At 36.4% G+C, this 23,591-nt stretch overlaps 1 protein-coding gene across 1 annotated transcript in view; it reads left to right on the forward strand.

Annotated features, from left to right (window-relative positions):
* Window positions 1–1,853: 1,853 nt before the first annotated feature.
* The window catches only part of MALRD1 (MAM and LDL receptor class A domain containing 1), a 314,254-nt gene continuing 292,516 nt past the window's right edge, over window positions 1,854–23,591 (forward strand). Inside the window, exon 1 of the mRNA XM_064441822.1 lies at window positions 1,854–1,905. Coding sequence (XP_064297892.1) covers window positions 1,854–1,905 — 52 coding nt within the window. The remainder of the gene's footprint in view (window positions 1,906–23,591) is intronic.

A 23,591-nucleotide genomic window follows, 5' to 3' on the forward strand; every position in this document is an offset into this window, starting at 1 on the left:
TCTTATACTTTGTAAGTATACTTAAACAAATTTGACATTTCATCCAATAATTAAGTCTAATTTGCTTGACGATCAATTTCCTGTAAAGCAATTAAAAATGAAAATATTTGATTCCTGTAACAGGCTTTCCAAGATTTGTCTCCTTTAATATCAGTAGCTATTCCTGTCATCATCTTTGTCTTTTGTGACTTTAGCCCAGTGTTAATTCTCTAGCAATATTTTAGTATTTCCTTGGAGTACGGTTTATTTGAAGGAATATACACAGGCTAGAGATTGTCCGCTGGTTAGAAAGTAACCAACACTGCTAAGTGTTGATTAACAGACTCTCTAGTTAATTGCGCTAGTTGTGAAGTCTTCCACACTTGTGGCTTTAAACATTATCCTGCTTCTTCCCAAATATAAACCAGAAATATTTATTGAGTACTTCAGTCTCTTCTTTACTTGTTGCTGTATTGTTATCATTACAATTTCCATTTGATAACGGATATAAAATGTCACTAGATTTATTTATTACCAAGATGCTTAATTTCTTTTTTGTCTTTTGCTCTGCCAACAATTGGTTTTCCCCAATATATTCATTATCCCTTGTCAGCTCTATATGCCTCATAACTTCTACTTTACTTTCATTTCCATTTTCTCTTTTCCTTTGCCTTTTATTTCTAATTGCTTTCTTATTTCTAATTGCTGCCTTAACTTTTCCCCTGGAAGCAGAATGGGCTTTTTGATAAAGATGCATCGTTATACATGCAGTGGAAAAAATAGAGTATCTTAAAGACTCAGAGGAAAACTGTCATGATTCACTTAAATTCAGGTGTGTAATCTGTACAAAAAATACTTTGAATAGTTTGAAATAGAGAGAAGCTGAGTTTGTGTCATGGTTTAGCCCCAGTTAGCAACTAAGCACCACTAACACAACCACTCGCTTACTCCCCTGACCCCAGTGGGATGGGGGAGAGAATCAGAAGGGCAGAAGAAAACTTGTGGGTTGAGATAAGAACAGTTTAATAATTAAAATAAAACAGTAATACTAATAGCGATAGTAATAGTAAGAATAATAATATAATGAAAAGGAAAATAATGTGAGAGAGAGGCAAAACCTGGGGATGGGGAAAAAACAATAAACAACAAGCAATGCAACCACTCACCACGTGCCAACCGACACCGCCAGTCCCCGAGCCACAATTGCTGCTTCTCCTGGCCAACTCCCCCCAGTTAATATACTGGGCGTGACATCATATGATATGGAATATGCCTTTGGCCAGTTTGCATCCGCTGTCTTGGCTGTACTTCTTCCCCTCCCGGCTTCTTGTGCACCTGGCAGAGCATGAGAGGCTGGAAAAGTACTTAATTAGTGCAAGAACTACCTAGCGACAACTAAAACATCAGTGTGTTATCAACGTTATTCTCATCCTAAGTCCAAAGCACAGCACTGTACCAGCTACAGTGAAGAAAATTAACTCTACCCCAGCTAAAACCATGACAGTTTGTCAAGACTGGATAAACAGCAAGGCCTGAAAGGGACACTTGTGCATATGAATCATGAGGAAAGCCTATGACTTCAAGGTAATTTTCAGGAAAAATTGGGAGTGTTGTACCTTATCTGGATTTTAGGATAGATGTTAGGGTAACACCTAGGTTACTGGGCCCGGGGAGGTAGCAGATATAAAATTTGCCAAAGTAATATAAGCTGAAGAGGTGATTCCTGAGGAAAACAAGAATCTCTGCTTAGTTATATTTAACTTACACAGACGGGGAGACAAAAAGTGACAGAAGGTCTGGCAGAGATTTCAGTCTGAGTAAAAGGAGACAAATCTGATGGCAGAAATGGATCTCCACATCCTAGCAAAGAGGTGATGGATGAAGCTGTGCTTGCGATGGAGATCATAAGTGAAAAAGAGGGTGGAGGTAAGACAGGGTAAGAATACAGATTTGTGGATACAAATAAACAACTACTATTGACTGACTTTCACTGCTTTCCTGAGAGGAAGTTGGCCAGGTCCATTCCCCACCTGGTTTTAGAAACTAGGTGGGTGAGTGGACACGTGATATTGTTATTTATCTTGTAAACTGAAGAAGTGGTCTAGGATAAACTTCTGAGACTTTCACTATTTCATGAAGAAATAGCATCAGAAACAGCTAGTGAACAGTTACAGGGAGAGAATTTGGGAAATGTTGCAAATAGAATTTTATTTTATTTTATTCCAAAAAATATGTTTATTAATACATTTCTGGCTTGATCTCAGTTTATGATGAATTTTCTCAAACTATAATCTCATGATCGAAACGGTCTGTTTTCCAATCTGTGTAGAGCTGGGAGGGATGCAGTCAGATTCTCTTCAACCATCTTATGTCAGAGTCACAGGGGAGAGGTCTGTAAACACTGTCTTTCCTCCAGCAGAATGGTCTGTGCCCTTGAAAGAAAGGAGGAAGATCTGGTGAAAGTGGTCAGCACGTCTGGCAATTTCTATAGCCAGTGGTGCAAAATGCCTCATGTGACTAATTCTGTCTCAGTCACCTTTACATGCTCAGGTCCTCCATTGCAGTGAGATACATCCTGGAGCTGTGGTGAAGTGCTTTCTGTTCGCTGTATCTTGCCTGATAAAGAAGATCAGAAGTGGGGTCCCCCAGGGATCGATATCGGGCCCAATGTAATTCAACATCTTTATAAGTGATCTGGATAACGGCATCAAGTGTAGCCTGATGAAGTTTGCTGATGACACCAACCTGAGTGGGGAAGCAGACACTCCAGAAGGGAGAGCTGCTCTGTTGGTAGTTCTGGATAGGCTGGAAGAGTGGGCCAGCAAGAACCTTATGAAGTTCAACAAGGACAAGTGTAAGGTCATGCACCTGGGAAAACATAATCCAGGAGTGCAGCACAGGCTGGGATCCACCTGGCTGGAGAGCAGCTTTGTGGAAAGGGACCTGGGGGTCCTGGTGGACAGAAAGCTCAACATGAGCGAACAGTGGCTGCTGCGGCCAAGAAGGCCAACAGGATGCTGGGTTGCATCAAAAAGGGCATCGCCAGCAGAGAGAAAGAAGTCATTATCCCGCTCTACTCAGCACTTGTCAGGCCACACCTGGAGTACTGTGTACAGTTCTGGTCCCCACTCTACAAAAAGGATGTGGACAGGCTGGAAGGGGTCCAGAGAAGGGCCACCAAGATGATCCAAGGACTGGGAAGCTGCCATATGAGGGTAGGCTGGGAGAGCTGGGTTTGTTCAGCCTTGAGAAAAGGAGGCTTAGAGGGGATCTCATCACCATGTACCAGTACTTAAGGGGTAGCTACAAAGAAGATGGAGACTCCCTTTATACAAGGAGTCACGTGGAGAGGACAAGGGTGAATGGACACAAATTGCTCTTGGGGAGATTCTGACTGGACACAAGAGGAAAATTTGTCACAGTGAGGACAGTCACCATTGGAATAATCTCCCCAGGGAAGTGGTTGACTCGGCCACGCTGGACACTTTCAAGAGTCGTCTGGCCAGGGTGCTGGGCCATCTTGTGTAGACTGTGCTCTTCATAGAGCGGTTGGACTAGATGATCCCTGAGTTCCCTTCCAGCCTGGGATTCTGTGATTCTGTGATGGCATTTATCATGTGTCTATGCAAGGGAATGACTTTAAAGCTGATTTTCACAAGAATTCATATAAATAAAATTTAGCTTGGAGAATATCTCCACCAATCTAACCTAAACAGTTGAAACAAGTTCATTCTCTAACATGACTGCTGTGATTATTATTTTCAATAACCTATCAGTTTCGAATAGTGGTTTTATTTGTTCCATTTGGTGTAAAATAACAGAAATAAGTTATTACTTATGTTGTACAGATTAAAATGGTCAAATTTAGTAATGTTGCTGCTATGTGTTTTAGCATTACCACAGTAGGTCCCACTAGAGCTATTCAAGTGTTGCCGAGGATCTGAAGCTCACAGTGTCTGAGGGGCAGAAGTGTCTGTTGTTCAATTGCTTTGCCATGGGTCCCTCTTCAATGAAGTAACCATTACTACTAAAGTTACACCTCTGTCCCAAGCATGGTGCCATGAATCAAACTTCATACAGATACAAAGACACAACCTTTTTTTTCAATGTCAGAATTGTATCGATGGTTTGTATATAAAAAAAGTTTTTTCTCCAGATATAGGATTTGTTATAACAAGTGGGTTGCAAACAATTTTCAGTTTAGTGTTTAGGCTTTGATAAAGACTCCCATAACTTTTTCTGATACTTATTTTTTAAAAAGGCTGAAATACCCAAGCATTTGCTAAATATTTTACATCAAAACCTCAGCTCAGTAATTCAGTTTGTTTCTTATTCTTTATGTCAGCAACATTTTGTTACACCTTGGATCAATTTCTAGTTCCAGAGTGCAGCTTATTTCAAACTAGATCCTTCCTGAATTGTGTTGAAAACTATTATATGCCAATCATGACAACAGAAATAATGCCATCACATTAATACACATTGGTATTAAAAACTGAAGACAAGGAATGTTAATTCAGCCAGCATGTGTATTATTGCTCTCACTGTCATGTTATTCAATCTACTGAAAATGAAGATATGCTGCTTTTAAAGCATAACCAAGAACAGTGCATTTCAGTCAGGCAATAATTTCCTCAAGTTGATTCCATCCATGATAAAGAAAAAGAATCTTTCTAAAGTGACACTAATTTCCGTACATTTAGAGCCCTTTTGGAAATTATAGAAGAGAATGTCAGGGTAAAATGACTTAGTTTTCATTTGTCATGATAATGAAATTGTAGAACATTGTTTGAAATTTGCCTCATTTTAGGTGCACGTCGTACAATGATAATATATATGTGTAATAGTGATAGCCACTATTCTTCATGCAATCAAGCTGTTATTATGGTGACTACTTGTTTTGAAAATATGAAGATAAATCTTCATAATGATATTATGTGATGAAAGCAAATGGCATTTGTTTTAGGTGAAGCGTGTGAAGGAATGAAAATAAGCTAAACATTACATATTTTAGACACAGGATGTTTTTGTTCATGGGAAATATTCCACAGAAAATGTATGTGTCTTGATAAGTATGAATCATTTCATACCTTTAGAATAATTCCACCTACTAAAAATAAATATGCACTCTCGTATCAGTATTTCATTGTGACTAATGAGGGTCAAAATGCTTTGACTCAATACTGCAAATACTTGTTGGAGAAGTTCTTGATAGGCAAAAATTTTCTATTTTTACCCTACTATTTTTACACACAGATGAGTCTTGGTTTTTAATGTTGTCTGATCATTACTTATGTGAATCAGTTAACTAGTGGTTGAATTTTTTTAGCTTTGTTTAAAATTAGAATTTTTCATAAGAAACAATGTTAATGGATTCATTAACAGTTAATGACAATTTATTTTTTTTTTAAAACACCTTTTAACTATTCAGATTGCACCCATGCCTGATTCCAGGAAAGTCTCTGATGTTAGGATCTTTTTGATTTCCTTGTTTTAAGTGATATAAAGAACAGGAAAAGGGGTACAGATCTCAGCTTTTGCATTTCCCAGACATGACATTGTTTCATTCTTAATATCTAATAAATTCTAAATTGAGGTTATGACCAGATAATAACTTTTTACATGCTTCCTGTACAAGCTGTTGCATATATTCAATGCATAATATGCAAACATATATTTTTTATATTAACCAAGGAATATATATATGTATGTGTATACATGTGTACACTTAAGTATATATGCATATACAGATATATGAAGACCATATATATAGGTACATACTTGCAGACTTACATATCTTTGTCTTGTAGGGCATGACTAATCACTTTGAGTTTCACATTCACATTTGCATTTTTGTTGTATAGGACACAACCATCTTTAACCAGAAGGATTCCTTCTGATTAAAAAGCTGTTCTGTCTTTCCTTGGCATGTGGTACACAATTTGGAACACATCTTTGAAAGAATATATTGCTAGAGGGAAGGAGAGCCATTAATAATTAAAATATATATTAATAAAGCAACTCTGTGTTTTGTGGCTATGTAAAGTGTAAGGGATCAATTTGAAGAGCATTTAGATTTTGAAAAAGTGACAGCAATGCTGACACTTGAAAGCTCCTTGTTTTTCACTAATACTGTAATAAATCACCTTACTTCCCCATTAAAAAGAAGCCTTTAGAACTGCCACACCTGTAAACTCACTGTAGGCACTAAAATCAAATCGTTTGTCTTCCTACATAGATAACAAATCCAATTAGGACCCATCAGACTGTGATGTCTCATTAAAAAAGCTCCAGTTTTACCCTGGATAATCACAAATGTGTATTTATCTAAGATACCAGAAAGCAAAATAGAGATTAAAAGGCAACCACTGGAAGTACACCTACACTGAAATTCCAGGGTATATTTTGACTTTAGGTTTACTTCATTCTCCTCATTATCATCCTGGCCTGCTCTTATTTAATGTGATTCCTTATTCTGTTTCTATTTCCTTGGGCAGATAACTAAGTCTATTGTAAGGTACACACTGAGAAATCTTAGGGTAGTCTATGTTTGTCCTATGAGATAGCACTTTCTTTTTCCCCCAGAAAAGGAATATCTTTAAAAGGATTACGCAATCTCTTTTATCTAGATCTATACAGAGTGCTAACTCAAAATTAATGTGTTAGATTACTTTGGCATTTTTTATTAATCGGGTGATTGGACCAGATTCAGCTTTGAATCAGTGGCAAAGACTAGGATAAAAATGGTAGCCCTGGCTTGTAGATAGAGCCATTAACTATTTGACAACATAACCATGAGGGTGTATGAATTTATGAGATTAAGATCTCCAGCAGTGGTTGGTATGAATTAGAGCACAACAGTGGGAGGTTCATCATATTTTGCCTCTTCCATTTCCATAACAGGATTACTTTCTAACTTTAAATCTTTGAAAATGAATCATTAAATACACATTATTTTCTGAAATTGGAAACACATTATGAAATGTACAGCATGTTAGTATCAGCAGTGGAAAATCACTATTTATTAGTTTTCATATATTTATAGACTTCAGGAATTTCTTTGGACAGCATTTTGTATACTCAGTATTTTGATTTACATTCCCTATATTATTAATGGTAAGCACTGCAATATGCAATATTGTTCTCTTCAGTTTTATCTTTCACTAACACTATGATATTTAGCCAAGCAGCCTTCCCTTATTGCTCACTTAGAAACCTTGGAAAACTCTTCACTTCACTTTGAACATTCTCCACTTGTATCTTGGAAAATGGGATGAGAAGTGACCTCCTGAGCTACTGCTGCCCAATCCCCTGCAGCTTCAGACAACTGTGCATCATAACATCTTTCTTTAGCTGATCAAAAGTCAAATTTTGTCCCAGTTTGTATTCCAGAACTGCACTGCTCTGTAGGTTAGAGAACTGCTTTATTAGCCATAGATAGTTTATGCCTGTTTATTTTTCTCCCAACACTCTCTTATTTCAAGTATTTCCTTTCCATGAGATGTATTTACCCTCCTGCCTGCTGATGTACTCATTGAAAGCAATTATATCCCCGCTTGCCTTCGTTTGCTATTTCAGCTTATTTTAGCCTCTTTTGTAAGGTTATCTCCTCATGCCTCTTCTCAGTCTAGGTAATTTATGCTTATTGCTGCAATGAAACTTTTTTGTAAATGAAGGACTAATGCTCTGCAAATAATTTTTGTGCACTGTCACCAGTGCTTTGGACAATGGAGTTAAACTTATTTAGCTCTGTTCACCATACCTCTTTCATGGCTACATGACATTGTTAACTGATAGCTGACGAGTCTTTCTCCTCCTCTCTTATTTCCACTGAATTAATATTTTAGACATCAGTGAATCTCATATTACTCTGTGCTTTGCACTGTCACATTTTACTCTATTCTAATACACCTTTTTTCAGAGCCTCTAGTGTTTGTTATTTTCTGAAATGGGAAGCTAGAAATAAATTTTTCCAGGACATTACCCTAGGTGTTAACACAGAGACTCCTCAGTCAAGTCCTTCTTCCAAAGTCTCTTTATGTATTTTAGCTGTATCTTCCACTGCGCTTTTTGAAGTTTGTGGCATCTGTTGTTAAATTCTGCAGGCAGCCCAATGACCTATTAGATGACACTCCCCTTGCCACTCCCAGGAGGAAGATAAGTTAAAGACCATGAGTGGGATTAAGGACTAATAAACTAATCAGATTGCTTTTCACTGTCAACTCTAAGGTTATTTCTGAGAGAGTAGAAATTATTATTCAATTATTCAGACAAACAGGAGCCATTAATATTGATGAATGAAGCACCTAGAGCTTTAGGGGTCTCTGGAAATAGGTAGTGAATGACCAGGGGTTAAGGATTTCAAATTTGAAACTACATGCCTATATTCTGCTTCATTTTCACTACAGATGTCTTGATGTAGTCTGTTATGGATTTGAGCCTCAAATTCTATGTTCTATTCCTCAAGTTCTCCATTCTTAAAAGCCTGAAGACCCTTCTTTACATAGCGGAGTTGTTATGGAGATATATTAATTCCTGGCTATGCCATACTTGGAAATGACAGAAGATGTGCAAAATGCTTCATAGCCACAAGCGAGCGGGAAACATTTTCTTTGGTGTCCTTGTTATTTCTGAACACTCAGTCTGTCAGGCATTTTCCCAGCAGTGGGTTTGGTTCTTCATTTCCCTTTTGCTTAGTCCTCTCCAGGGAAAGTCAGGATAATTTTGATTTGCCTTTAATGGCTCATTGCTTCCTAATCAATATTCTTATCTGACATTTTATTTCTTACCAGAAATTTATGCTTGACGTAGCTAAAAACAAGTCAGAGAAGGGAAAATGACTTGTTTAGGTCCCACTCCCAGTACAAGTGTGAGGCAAATGCCTTCATTATGCCTGAAAACACCCTGTTGCATTGATTCTCAATAACTGTTGAGATTCCTTTATTATGATAAGTTAAGAATTTGCCTTGTAAAGCATTAAAGATATTACTCTTGTACTCAGTCTCACACATCAGCACAGTCCCATCTTCAATGAAAGCAAGCATTAAATAAATCCAGTATTTTAATACTATGCTGATATATGGCACAGTGTCCTGGCAGAATCTGCACAATACTGAGACATGTTGCTATATACAATCCTTTACAAACTTCAGATCCAACATCTAACCACAACCATGTTGGTGTTGGTTGGTATACCTCCAGGGATTTCTATTAAACTGGATGCTGTTTAGCATGTGGTATTAGTTTTATTAAATATGCAGATTTATTAATATTTCACTGCATCATTTAGTTGGATGTTTAAAAAAAGATTTTATGAATCTATTATTTAAATGAGATAAAGGATTATATGGTTCTTTATGCAGAAAATATATCTAATCTTTCTTACTTTATTATCTCATTTGGTTTTAGATGAAGGATGTCGGATTGCATAATGAGGGAACGAGATCCCATTTTTACCAGGGCTGCTCAAACTTAATGCATGGGCTTCAAGCTCCACTGTTCTTCTAAGTAATAAGACTCTGTATGTCATACTTTTTTGCTTGTGAAATGTGGAGTAGCACATTCTGAAGTTTCTAATTCCATGATGCTCAACTGCCTGTGACATTATTAATTGAAAAGACTACAGTATATCAGGGCTTTCTGAGTTACAGTTTGTTCTTCCTTTTAATATGCATGGGTTTGTTTCTTCAGGGCTTTTGGAAGGAAGGAAACAAGTGCGGGGTCAAAGAATATCTAGCAATGATGCGTCAGTTTTATTCTCTTTTGTACAAAATGTACTTTTCAGTTGTTTTCTAAAAACCCAACAACAAGTTAGAATGGATTTCAGAGGTAAAACAGAGTCAGCAACGAAACCATTTTTTTAAATGATTGATTTAAATTAACTGCACACCACCTGTCTCTGGTGATCATTGCCTATTGTTGATTGCCATCCTTGGGTTCTTCAGGCTTCTTCTTAGTGCACTTAACTATATTCGTTAGTAAGCATGCGTAGCTTGCTTTGAAATGTCCACACTATGCCTGATGATTCATAAACCAATGGTAGCTAGATTCATTTGAGGGTCTAAGCATAACAAAATATTATGAAATTAGCTAAGTCTAATGAAATGTGAGCCATCAGCTGAAATCTGGAATAGAGCCAAAGACAGAGGCTTTGATTTTCTTGTTTTACTTGCTGGGTCAGGGCTAACAAGGTCAAACCTCACATGCACAGCTAAGTGAAAATCAATACAGCACTGCTTACAATAACTTTTGGTGACATGTTTAAGAATTTTAAATTGCCCTAGGAATATGAAGCCGAGTTATTTAAAGACTATTCAGCCACAATTCATGGAATTTTAATTGGAGTGTAAACTGACGAGCCACATTGGGTCATAGACCTAGAAAAATAATTTTTGAAATGCAAGATCAGTGGAACAGCACATGTTTAACACTTATGGGGAAATGAGGCTTTCAGATTTATTCCTTCCCCCAGCCTGGGGGGAAAAGAAGCCAGTTAGTGTTTCTACAGGCATTACTGAAAGTGTTGGAACCCACAGGAAGGAGATAATATGAAGAACTTTGGTGGTAATCAGGGGCTAATGTGAGATCAGAATTGCTGGGAGGATGAGTTCACAGGATTAATATAGGTATATCAAGAAAGTATCATTTGTTGCTTAACAGAGAAATTGGCAGATGTGGAAAGATAATGGAAATTTCCCCCTTCTCTCAAACCATTTCACATAATGAATTCAGTGCATTTATAAAATCATTGCTGGGTTTGGTGCAAGAAATCAGCAGGAATTATTCTTTAACTTTTCACTGTGCTGTTACTAAAGTAGGATGTCCTGAATATTGAGATGGCTTACCACATACAATTAAGCATGAAATCCCTGGCTTAATTTATTTTGTTGATTCCAGAAAAAATGTTTTATTTTATACCTGCAAGAAGGCATGAGAGTTCTTCCCACACTTCTCTCTCAACTCAGCATTTTGGCTTTTGCACTGCTGTTTTTACATGTTTTAAGGTGAAGGTACCAAGCAACAGCAAGTTGTCCTCACTAGGGCACTGCGGACTTTGTAAACAAACTTGAATTACCCACCTCCTATTCAGCTAAAAAATGAGTCCGAGCTCTGGAGTCAGATATCCAGAGATCATTGTAGTCAAATACAATCATACGTAAGCTATTGTGCAAGGCTTTAAATTTGAATTTTATAAAATTAGTAAATAAATTACTAGTTCAGATTGCAATCAAACAGAAGATAACTAATTTAAAGGCACGCCATTATGGCAGATCACATTTAATAGGCTATTCTGCCTACGATAGCCCCCCAGATGGTTCCCATAGTTATACTTAATAGCTAACTTAAATGTCAGGTAGAAACTTCAAAATAAGATGATTAAATCACTCAAGGCAAAAATCTGGCTTTGTGATGCATACAACATTTGTCATTCCAATACGGACCTTTATTGCTACTGTTGGATTGCTTTCAAATATCAATTTTTAATGGCATGTAAAGAAACTTCAGTGATCATTACTCAAACAAAAATTGAAGACTGATTATTTTATGAATAGGTTTTTTTAAGGATTATTTTCTCAATGAGTCTGGGATTAAAATTTAAGTGATTTAACTTGCACAAAACTAATGTGATGCATATTTCAAAATTATCTCATCCAACCTTTCTGCAGGTCTCTGTGGAAGAGAGAAGTTAAGTGCCTTTGTGTACATGCCTGAGACAGAACAAAACTAAGTCTGGAGGTATTAGCCCAACATTTTGGTATACACATGTAAATAAAATGATCCTTATAAGACAGAAATGCCAAAATGAATAATTAGAGAACAGGAGTTTGATTTCCATCTAACAGTCTAATAGTCATTAATACTGCTAATGAAATTCCTTAATTTCTTGGTGATCTCTTAGGTAAAAGCTATCTTTGAACCCACAAAGCTGTAATGTTCCATACAGTCTGTTATTTCATTACCAAAGAATCACCAACAATGACCTCTAATTTATTTCCAAGAAAAGATATTCGAAATACTCTATTAAATGTTCCCCTATTTATATTCAATGTTCTTAAGTACCTTTTTTAACTTTTCCACAATGTGTTTTAAAATCAGTTAGTATAACTCTTCCAAGAAGACTTCTGTGTGTGAAGACTTATATAATTTGTTTATGCTATAGTAATTTTAAAATGTTGTTTATATTCAATAAGAATATATGTCTATTTGAATAATCACTTCATATAAATTAACAGAGGTAGGAAATGAGTGTTTGGAATAGATGCATTTCAGAGAGAGGACAGGAAAGATGATGGATTTGATGGCAAAGAAATATATAAATATCCCCATATGTGGGTTGAAATTCACAGTCATAGTTTATTGCACTTGAGAAATGAAAACCAAATCCATCTTCATGCAAAAGACCCTGAGACAGATTTTTTTTTCTTTTCCCCATCCAAAGATTTTTAGGTGGGGAAGAGTTTGGGCATTCTGTTACATTCTGGTTGTCTGTATAAAACTCAGATAAATTGGATTTATTCAGGGGATTGTGTTAAAAGTTGGTTAGTATGAGGTGAATGTTTTATTTTTATTTTTGATCAGGATACGTCTGCTCTCTGTGTAATCAGCATACGCACAAGATCAGCTTCCAATAGTGTTTAGGCTTCCAGGATACAAAACTGTACGCCTACATTATGATACTATCCAGATTTTTCTCCTTAATCTTGCCTAAAGTGTACTTTCTGTACATTCACTGAAAGAATACATAGGGGATGCAAGAGGGCTGTAGAAATGACTGAATAGAAAAGGCTCTGACCATTATCTAAAACTAATGAAACAGAAAATTGGAATAAAACATATGCATTGTAAATGACCATAACTTTGTATCACACCTATTTAACTAGTCTGGTGCGAAAGTATTTTTAAGAGCCTCCAGATATGTTTATTCTCTTACAATTCTCCATTCATATTTTGTTTTTCTCATTCCTTTTTGCAATTGATCTAGTTGACGTTATCAACACTGCTTAGAATTTCACACTGTTCATTTAAGTAGTATCCTGACATATACTTTCATAGGCTAAAGAGAAAAGTAGTAATTCAAACATCTCTTAAAATTCAAACCGGTCAACCAGGCTGGATAAAATTAAACTCAGGTTCAGATGATTTCCCATTGATCAGAACACATGAAAACTTCTGTCACAGAATGGAAACAAATTTAACTTTGAGTACATAGATATCAATTTTGTATTCTTCAAATTTCAGCCATATAGCAAAAATATGTTTGTAACAATAAACCATAAAACCTTCAGTATTGAAATTCAGCTAACACAATTACAAATACAATACCAAAATTTACATTGCTGTATAGCAAGAACCTTCCTGTTTCAGTGGTTATGGCTGTATATAAAATTTTCAAAGGGAAAGCATAGTGTTATTTTTCCTTGGAAGTTTTTCCTTTACCCTTCTTGTAATAAATTATATTTTGTATGGTTTTAAAAACCCAAGGCTTTTTTTTTTCAGATTCATAAGTTTTTAATATCCAAAGCTGACTATATAAGCATGTTTCTAGGACAAAAATGCAATTTTTAAGGGTTATGGGAAAAAAAAAATGTTCATATTAGAACTTTAAACCTACTCACGTTTATAACTGAATAATTTTAAAATCTCAGTTGATCCCTCTTCCCTTCCAAAAACAGTTTTCTTAATGAAAAGGATAAACCCCTGTACTTCAGTGAACTCTATGGGAAATTTTTCTTCAATTTCAGTGGAGTCAGCATTATTCAACTCAAACAACCATAAAAGGAAGAAATTAAAAAAATATGTCAGGCAGGACTTTACAAGGGACAGCCCCTGGGTTCTGTAAACACAGTCCTTATATCTCATGAAGTAACTAAAGAACGTAAGAGAATAAAATTTTTAAGATAAACCTCCAGAGCAGTATGCTCAACAGGAGCTCTTCAAATTCATCCATTTGTCCCTGTTTTGCATCACAAGAAATTTATTAACTTTGGTATTTACGGCATATATTCTGCATTTAGGTATGGAAATACAAATAATTTGATGTCAGAAGTCCTAAATACTTTCAGTTCTGGCTAACTGTGATGAATATGAGGGTGACCAGCATTCATGAAAATCAGTCTGCTTTGACTTACATGTCTGTCCATGGATTTAGATACAAAGGTTTCCTCAGATTTAAAATTCTTCCTTAAATGTCTCTGAGCCTAAGATATCTACCATTCTTAGATAGAATGTAACATTCTTAGATATAGCAGAGGTGTTTGAAAATTTGTTAGCAATAACAAGCATTTAATAAGGCTGCAAAAAGGTGAATTCTCTATTCATCACGTATGAAACCATCAGTAGCCTTCCCCTCACTTTCCAGTCAATCAGTATTATCCTTTCTTTGTTTCCAGCACTCATGTCCACAATATTTTAAAATTTTCTGTAGGAGCTTCCTACCTTCTTTTTCAGCACCAAGTTGATTAAGTTGTTTCTCTATCTATTTAATTCCTCATCAGATAGAAGAGTTCTTTCAGTGAATGTAAGACCATTTCCTTTCCCTACGTCTCTTCTACCTTTCTCTAGTAAATGAATAATTTAATACCATCAGATTAGTATTCATGCGCATCCTCATCATTTAGTGATGACGGTAAATCAAAGCTGAAAACACATCTGTTTACAGAGAAATTACCATATTTCATATGCTGTATGCAAATTCTATGCAACTTTTGTTATTTCCTTGAAGGTAGAATGCTCATTCTTCTGACACAGCTAATTACTTCCGTATCCGCGTTCAACTTGCTGATGAGATATATTTATGGTTTTCATTACTGCATTTGGTGTTTTCTTTCCATCCGTGAACTTGACATACTGAATCCAAGCTGCTGCAGATGGCATTATCTTTAAAGACACTATCATTTTAAGCATGATAAGCTAACACAAAGGAAAAGAGCATTATTTTAAGTAGAATGAATAAACCATAGTCAAAATTTAAACAGAAATATCTGCTCTATTTTTCATTGTATCTTAGTTAAACTATTGCAAGTGTGCTTTTTTATGCTTTTTAATTAATTAGTTTTACATGCATGCAAGGAGAAAATGTTCTTTCATCACATATTTAATTGCAAACCTACTTTGTAAGGTTGAACAGTAAAACATAGTGGCAGTAATATTTTCTTCGCTAATAAAACAAATTTTCATTTTTTCATAATGAACTAACCTTCCACTGCATAAAAGATTATTTATATGTAATGTGTGATGATTTGAAATTGGTTCTGTGCCCTATGACTTATGAACCTTTCACTAATAGCGTATGTACACACCAAATTAAAACCTAAGAAATAAGCTGTTTTACCTGGAAACATCCATGACAGGAATTTTTCTCTTCCACAGATTTTGTTTATGTTCCCATGTCACATAAAGAAATTGTAACTAAGCACCCAACAAAGATACAATGACTAATAGATATGCACTTCCTACAATATTGTTTATCTACCCGAAGTATAGCAATAAACATTGCAATCAGTTCTCCAGAAGAACTTTAACGGCTTTAATGTTATATAATGTTTCTGCATGCTGGGGACTAATAGCAAATGCTCCCATAATTGATTGTTACAGAGGCAAAGCCGCAAATACAGTTTTTACTGGCAAAGTGAGGCAGTTCAGAAAAGAATTCCAACAAAACTCACAATAATTTCAGCTGCTTGTTAGATTAAACAATATTAGCAAGACCATCTGCAGTGTTGCTCCAATGATTATAATTACATTAATAGTTCAACTAGTGTATAACCTGACATTGGGGGCTCATTCCTTTAGTGCTGCAAATTCTGCACATCTATTTACTTAGCGGGATGGAAGAAGAACAGAATTTCTCTCTCTTATAGAGAAGTGGAAAAATGTATTATTCTCTGCTATATTTCCTAAATAAACATCCACAATTACTTTACAGTCAGTGGCAAGTTTGTCACATTATGTAAAAAAAATAGTAAATCTAGCTTACTAATTAATGAATTTTCAAGGAATTGATGAGCAGCAAAAGAGTAATCATCATTCCTTCAAAGTGGTGATGGCATCAGGTTTGTCTTGCTATACTGTTTGCCTTTGCTTAATTTTATTGTAAATCAGGCCAAGATCTGGTCTCCTCCCTTTTACATATCGCAATTCCTGGAGGAGGATTCATAGCTGGAATATGTACACTGTTAGGGAAGCTGCTCTTTAGAATTTGATGTATTTGAGGGCATAGTACTCTTTTGCCTCTGCAGGTTTCATGCTTATAGTTTAATGTTTATGGGTATGGAAGGCAGAAATTATGCTTTGTCAGCATAATTTGATATCCAAACTTCTTTGTCTATAAGTTGCTTATTGCTATTATAAAGCATAAGACTGCAACAGTGCACTGGAATAAAATTCCACTTGGGCCAGTGCAGTCCTGTACCCTGCCAATGAAGGCAAGTGAATGTGAGGTGACTTTCCATATACTCGATAGCAGTAAAATCACTAACCAAAAAGTGTGAAAGTTCTGAATATCTGAGTGATTTTTTCAGTTCTTCTCAAAAAATTCTTTCTTGCCTTTCAGAAGAAATGTGAGAAGAAAGTTGAGCAAGGATTTAACCATTTTCAGGACAAAACCCCAGATTCATTCCTGTATCTTAGCTTTTCCTCAGTAATCTGCTTGCATGAGACAAATTCACTCATTGAAACAAAACACCAGGAAACTAATAGCCATTTTTTCTTGCTGTGTTCACCCTGAGTAAAGCACGTGGAGATTCTAGGTCAAAAAATTATATGGTGATGCTGTAAAAATATCCATACAAATTACAGCCTGTTTAATTTTTGTCACACAATAACACACAAATTGTTACCCCCATCTTTATATTTTGTTAAAGAAAACAATGTATGAAGTATGAAGCTCTCTTAAAAACTCAATAAAATAATACACATACAATGTATTTGACAAAAGGGAGTTATCAAAAAATTGAGATATAATGAAGGTTTTTTCTTTGACAAGAACAGTTTACTAGATACAATGTTAGTCTGAATAACTGAAATTAAAAAATTAATTTCTGCAGTTCAAAGTTTAGCACTATGTTAATAAGTCTAAGGAGATCAAGACTTTATTTTAGTTTACAAATCATTATATACCTACCAAAATCCTATTAATAAATGTACTCAGGAAAACCTCAAAAAACTGAAAGCACCTGTATTAAACCTACAGTCACCCAATTATCTACATTATGCCTGGAATAGACACAACGGCATAAGCTATACTTCATGTGATTAAGATCTACCACCACCACTGGCAGTCAAAGCAGGTGGGCAGAGCGATTTAAAGCCAGTTAGCTCTCCTTCTCATATGAATTTATGAATTATAGGTATTGGGTTAAAGCTTGTTCACACTGTGAATGAAATAGCTCTTCATTGCGGTAAATGAAACAAAACATTAGCTATTTCATGTAATCAGGTAGCTAAACCAAAACCCTTCACCTAAAGTGATGGTACTTGGCAATATCCAACACTCAGACAAACTAAATTACATATGCACCAAGAAAGCAGCTGCCTGTCCCTCTCTTGGTGGGTGCATGTGACTGTATCTGAGAGAAAGAGGAGAAAAACTGAGGATATGGCAGTGAGAACCAAAGCCACAGTGAAAACAAATATTGGGAACATAGGCTTGAGAGAAACCTGTAGAGCAGTTTTAGATAAAGTCCTGGACGAAGGAGTCTTACACTGGATGTTAACAAGTCATCCTTCAGTACTTGACTTATGGTGTATTCAGAGAAACGAGAGTTCTCATTTTTTTAGAAATATGAAGAATTGGATCAAAAATAATGGTTACCAATGTAATTTGACTGGTACCATTTGGGGCCCATAGGGCAACCCAGCAGACTTTATTTGATTTACCTCTATACATTTCATTTAAAAGGCCTGCTACTAAGAAGCAGAGCCAAGTTTTAAAAAAAATATAGGCTGCCCAATCTGCAATTATTTTGTGATGTTTCAGGAAACATTGTTATTTGATGACTTCTTAATTTCTGCCTTTCAATTTTTATCTATGTTCTAGGTTCATCCAATGTTCACTTGGGTAGAAAATCTGAGGATGGTGGTAAAGGAATAGTAATTATGATAAAAACGAGCATTGTACAATCTTAATTTATTCATTGAGGGGCTGGAAGGTAGAAGAGTCTTAACTGTCTTCATTTATCATTGTAAAAATCTCATTTATGTTAAGCATGTCAATCTGAAAACATCATCAGCTCATGTAATGAAAAGCTTTAGTGAGGCTGGGGAGAGTATGTACAGACATGTATTCCTGCACTAGTTACACAGTTATATTTGCATTATAGGAAGAAAACAGTACTGACAGATACTCAAATAAAAGGAAACAATACAGTTTATATAAATTGAGAAGAAAATATTGGAACTGGGTACCTGTGAGAGAAAGATAAACAGAGGAAGAAATATAAGAAAAAGAAAGCATTTGTTACCCCAGTTAAATACTATACTAAGGAGGTACGACCTGATCATTAGTATATTTGACACTGCAGTAAAAGCAGGCTTAGGATTTACAATCAGTGGGGAATGGTACACTGGGTTAGCGAGGCAGTTAAGCATAGAACTACACCTTAATATTATACTTGTGAATACCCCTGGTGACTTCTGAAGGGTTTGATCCAAAGTTTTTTAAATCATTGACAGGATTTCCTTTGGTTGCATGGAGTTTAAAGCCTGACCTAAGTATTGGCTGATGAGGTAGAGGATGCTATCTGCATTCTGCCATATGTATTCATTTTGTGTTGCTTGTTACTCTTAAAAATACTTTAATTTTATAGAAAATTAAAATTTAATATGTTCTTAAAGTCAGATGCAACCAGGATTTAATTTCTTTTCCATGTTTATACTTTCACTTCAGTTCTCAGTAAAATAAAGCAAGTTAGTTAATATTTAAAGCAAATATATCTTCTGTACCTGGAGATTAATGATCCTGGGAAAAATTATTATTATAATGCTGGGTATATGATTTTGACAATGAAATATGTATTTTTTTAGTACTTCTGGCAAGGAAATGGATTTAATATTCTTAAATGCTTAGAAAGGTTAAGAAAGGAAATGCAAATGTATTTCTCTACTAAGCCAATACATTTCCATCTAAACTGAAGTGCAAAAGCTGGTATAGTGGGATCTCTTCAGATTCACACAATGCATAATATGGAAAACAGCATTCCCAGTACATTTGTTCTTTCCTTTCCATCTCATTTACTTTCCATCTGTTAGTCTATTTGGAGCTTGTATTACACAGTGAATGGTTTTCCAATTTATGCCACATTCATTCATATTTTACTTACTGTCATTAATTAAAAGAATATTTCTTTTGGCTTTAAAGCTTAATTTTTATTGCCATAACTCATTTTATATCTTAATTCACTTAATTTTATTGGAATTTTAGTTCTGTGGATGGGAGAGGAGTTGGTTCATCCTTCTCAGCATTACTTACACTAGGTCGGAACTGCAAGACCTTCATTTCCTACAGAATCGTGAGAAAGGTTCTTTAACTGCATGTACTCTTTTGATCTGAAAGACTGTCCATGTGGTAGGACTTATTCCACTAGCAGCCTTAACTTCAAATAAAGTTCATATTCAGGAGCAAATCTGGGAACCTAAGTGTTCCCAGTGTTACACCGTGTGAACATATACATCCATGCAGACGCACAGACACTTTATTGCCAGCTAACACCCACTCCGTCCTCCCCAAGCCTGATGTTTGCCAAATCACACCTCCTGTGGGTGACTTTTATGTACTGGCATGTACTGTGTATTCCTGTTGATATCCCTTTGATACATATACATATGCGTATGCATATACATATACGTATGAGTGTGTATATGTATATGTACATACACATAGCCACTGTCTGAGCTGTAGCTATGAGTTATGTAGTTCTCTTTTCATGGTTTCCCTTCTATTCTCTTTCAGGTGTTCTGGTACCAGACCTGGACAAAAACTTGGAGTAAGTATAGTTTCTAAAATAGATGCCAGCCTGTGAAGAGAAGGTGAAAATCCTGGAAACTCACTTTGTTGGCAATATATGGAAAAAGGAATATTACACTTTCTTGGCCACAGCCTTTCATAGAGAGAAAGAGAAAGGATTACTTTTCTTAGCAGAGAGCGCTGTGCGACAATTTGCTGTCCCTGCTTTTGTCCCTGCAAAACCCAATGGGATTTAAATTTAGAAAAGCCCTGTTCAACAACAATCCTGTTATTTTTTTCAAAAGTAAAGTGAGCCAAAGATTAACTTGGTGTTGTGGTGCTAGCAAACTAATTGGACAAAGGCCAGTTTCTATCGTTTTGGAGATGTGTATGCTTCTGTGTGGGTGACAGATTTGTTTTCATTTTGCTTCACAGTGCTTTCATTTCATAAGTGCTTTTAGCTATGAGTGACTGTGGGAGGCACGTAATAGTGTTATTTAAAATTTCAGAAACTAATTCTGCTAACAAATTAAATTAACTGGAGGTTGCAGCACTGAGAATTCTGACATTGTGCCCTTTAGTGGTAGATTTGCTAGCAGAAATGTGTTTTCTTCTCTTGCCTAAATAACTAGTTTTAATTTACCACTTGGACATTTGTATGGAACTCAAATGTAGCAACTCTTACCCAATCTGTCTTGTTCATCCTGGCACATTTCTGGTCCATTTTATTGTTCGTTTCATAAGGTTTTATTCTAAGGCTGTCTTTCCAGTCTTAGCTTCATATTCTATCACACTCCCTGAATTTTAAAATCCCCTCTCCCTTCCTTTCTTAAATAATTTTCGTTCTTTTATCCCTGGGTCTCTGCCAATAATATGATCACCTGTCATCAGACATACTCTGTCATTTGCACTTGATTATAAAAAAACAAGAGAGCCCTGACTCAAATGAGTGTTAATGGTGCCTTTCCAAGAGTCTTAAAAATACATCAAAGCATTAATAAATCTAGTTTTTATGACAGCAGTAACTAAAGGGAGGACAGAATTTAAGACAAAATCAGGTTGTTCCAATCATCTGGTCTAACTGTCCACAATAATTTTATCCAGCAATTGTGCTTCAGTAGTAAACATCATTATGTTCCTTTTGGATATGGGGATACTAAAGATTTCAGTTTCCTATAATGCACAAATTAGGCATTAGAAACATGCAGCTTAGATTCAGGTCTCCTTCTCCTAACCAACAAAGCATGTTTTCTCACAAAAAGAATCCATGTCTGTTAAGCCTTGGGAAACCAGTTCCATCAAATAAAACTAAACAGAAAATTAAGCTCTAAACTGGGGCCTAGTTTGATGTTGCTGGCAGGACTTGACTTAATTGTATTCTTAAAAATTCCAGAAAAAAAAATATTCTGTTGATTACACTGTCAGAACGTAATTTATCGCCAGAGAGCAAGAGGAAAGTTTCCACTTATATTCCCATATTCAAAACCTCCTCAGAGTTCAGATGCTGGAATAGGAGGTATCATATTGTATTTGATGCAATCCACCACAGTTTTTAGCTTCCTTTAGGATGAATAGTTTTTTGCTCACCCTTTTTTATCTTACTAGTACTTAAAATTTCAAAATAAAGTATGTTTCAGCTATTTATTGAAAATCTAATGTCTGTCTCGCTTTGGCTCATGCTCCATGGTGATGTTTTGTTCCTACCACTTGTCAGGGGGTTACTCCTTTTGAACATCCATGGCTCTCCTCCATATTCTGCACTGCACTGCTTTTACCCCTGGTTTCTGGTTCAGATGATCCCCTGCAGCTCTTGTGGTAATGATGGAAATGTACAAAATCAGACACTTTGGTGCAGTGTCTGTTAACTGAAGTCCAAAATGGTGAAGAGCAAGAAAACTAGCTGCTACTTATTTTGATGTGAGATCACCAGAAATGAGCAAGTACATACAAAACCACATTTTCTCATAAGTAACAAATCTCTGAAAGTTTTTATTAGCAGAGGGGGTTTTTATTTGTATATGTAATTCAAATGCAGACTCACAATGTCAGCAACATAAGCATCAGAGCAGTGAAATAACATTTATTATACAATTATGATCTTCAGAATTCAAAGGCTTCACTAATGTTCAAGAGCATTTTTTTTAAGTCCATAACTTCCATTAAAATTATTTGGGAGGGAGATGGGTTCCAATATAAAAAAGGTTATGTCTTCTGGAAAGGTGAATGTATGACCAAATGAAACCTCTGTTGACCTGTCTCTTGTGCATTTCTCTGTGGAGGTTACAGAGATTATTAAGAGAAACTGTTTCAAAGCTCAAGTGTGGCAGTGGCTAAGCACCATCTTGGGGCCGGCTGGTGAGGAGCTTGTGTCCACCAGGGAGCTCAGCATTGCTTTTCATCCCTTTCACCGTGCTGGCAGGGCAAGAATAATTAGCGAGTTTGGTAGATTGGCTTCCCCTTCTGCCCAAGATTTTCTCAGTGGTCGAGGCCTGAGGTGGTCAGAAAAAGGCTGAGATTTCCCAGGCTGGTATGAAGCCAACAGGTCCCAGAGCACAAGCAACTCTGGTAGCCTCTTGTCCCAGTACTGGTCTCGCTTGCTTGGAAGGTGCCTGTGTAGTCAGCTGTACGCCAGCTGCAGCCAGAGCCCTGGGGCTCCGCATATCCTGCCAACAGTTTTCTCAGTTAGGAAGGCATTGTCCTCCCTGCAGGCGCAAGTGTGATGCCAAGCTGCTGCGAAATCTCTCTGTGCTTGTTTGTCCAGATGCGCCTGCACCTACATCCACCAGCCTGGACCCCTCTGGGCAAATGCTAATCATTGCCATGTTCCTCTGAGTTTTCACCGGAAAGCCTTTGCTACTATGATGTCATAGTGGCAAAAAGAAATCTGAGAAAAATAAGGAGTTTCTTTACTGCTTGTCAGAACCTCTCTTTTCCCATATAAAAAAGTTGAGAGCGTGCATTTCACACAGTGTGCTATAGGGAAGGAGATGTCAGAGCACAGGACCTTCTAGTACAGTTTTAGAAGACTGCTGGGTAACTGCAGTTTGTTGTCTGCCTCCAAACTGTCTTTCTAGACTTTGGTAGATATTATTCCCTCAGCATGTCCTGGTTTTCCTCCTAGGAAGGGTTATAACACTCACAGGGTAGTTATCCTGTCAGTGATCCATTTGCCAGAGGGTTGTATGCAAGGGACAACCTAAAAGAGACATCTAATCTCTGTCAATACTTCCGGCACCTGCATCCCCCCAGCTGCAGGACCTGGCTTTATCCAGACATTCATTCTCATTTCCTGCTGATCATTCTGCATTAGGTTTTGAGTTGACCCCTTTGATTTAGAGTTATTCAAAAATTCTTTGGGTTTCATGGAGAAATGAAGTCCCTAATTTTACCTGAGGTATTGGTTGATGTTATTACCTACTTTTCAGCCAGAAACCCCACAGATCTGCAATGGTAGGTTTGTACAGGAAACTTTTATGCTACCCACTTTCTCAGTACATATCTTCACCCATTGTTGGGAACATTTAATTTGTGCCACCAGGGGCTGAAATTCATTAGTATCTGTCAGTTGCTGTTTGCTTGTCTCCCATGAAATGGGTCAGCTATGTCAAAGCTGTCCATAGTTTATGCCTCAGAAATTACTACAGCCAAAACTGGCACCTTGCTGGCAACA

The sequence above is a fragment of the Phalacrocorax carbo genome, chromosome 2 (assembly GCF_963921805.1).
Source record: "Phalacrocorax carbo chromosome 2, bPhaCar2.1, whole genome shotgun sequence".
Classification (NCBI taxonomy): Eukaryota; Metazoa; Chordata; class Aves; order Suliformes; family Phalacrocoracidae; genus Phalacrocorax; species Phalacrocorax carbo.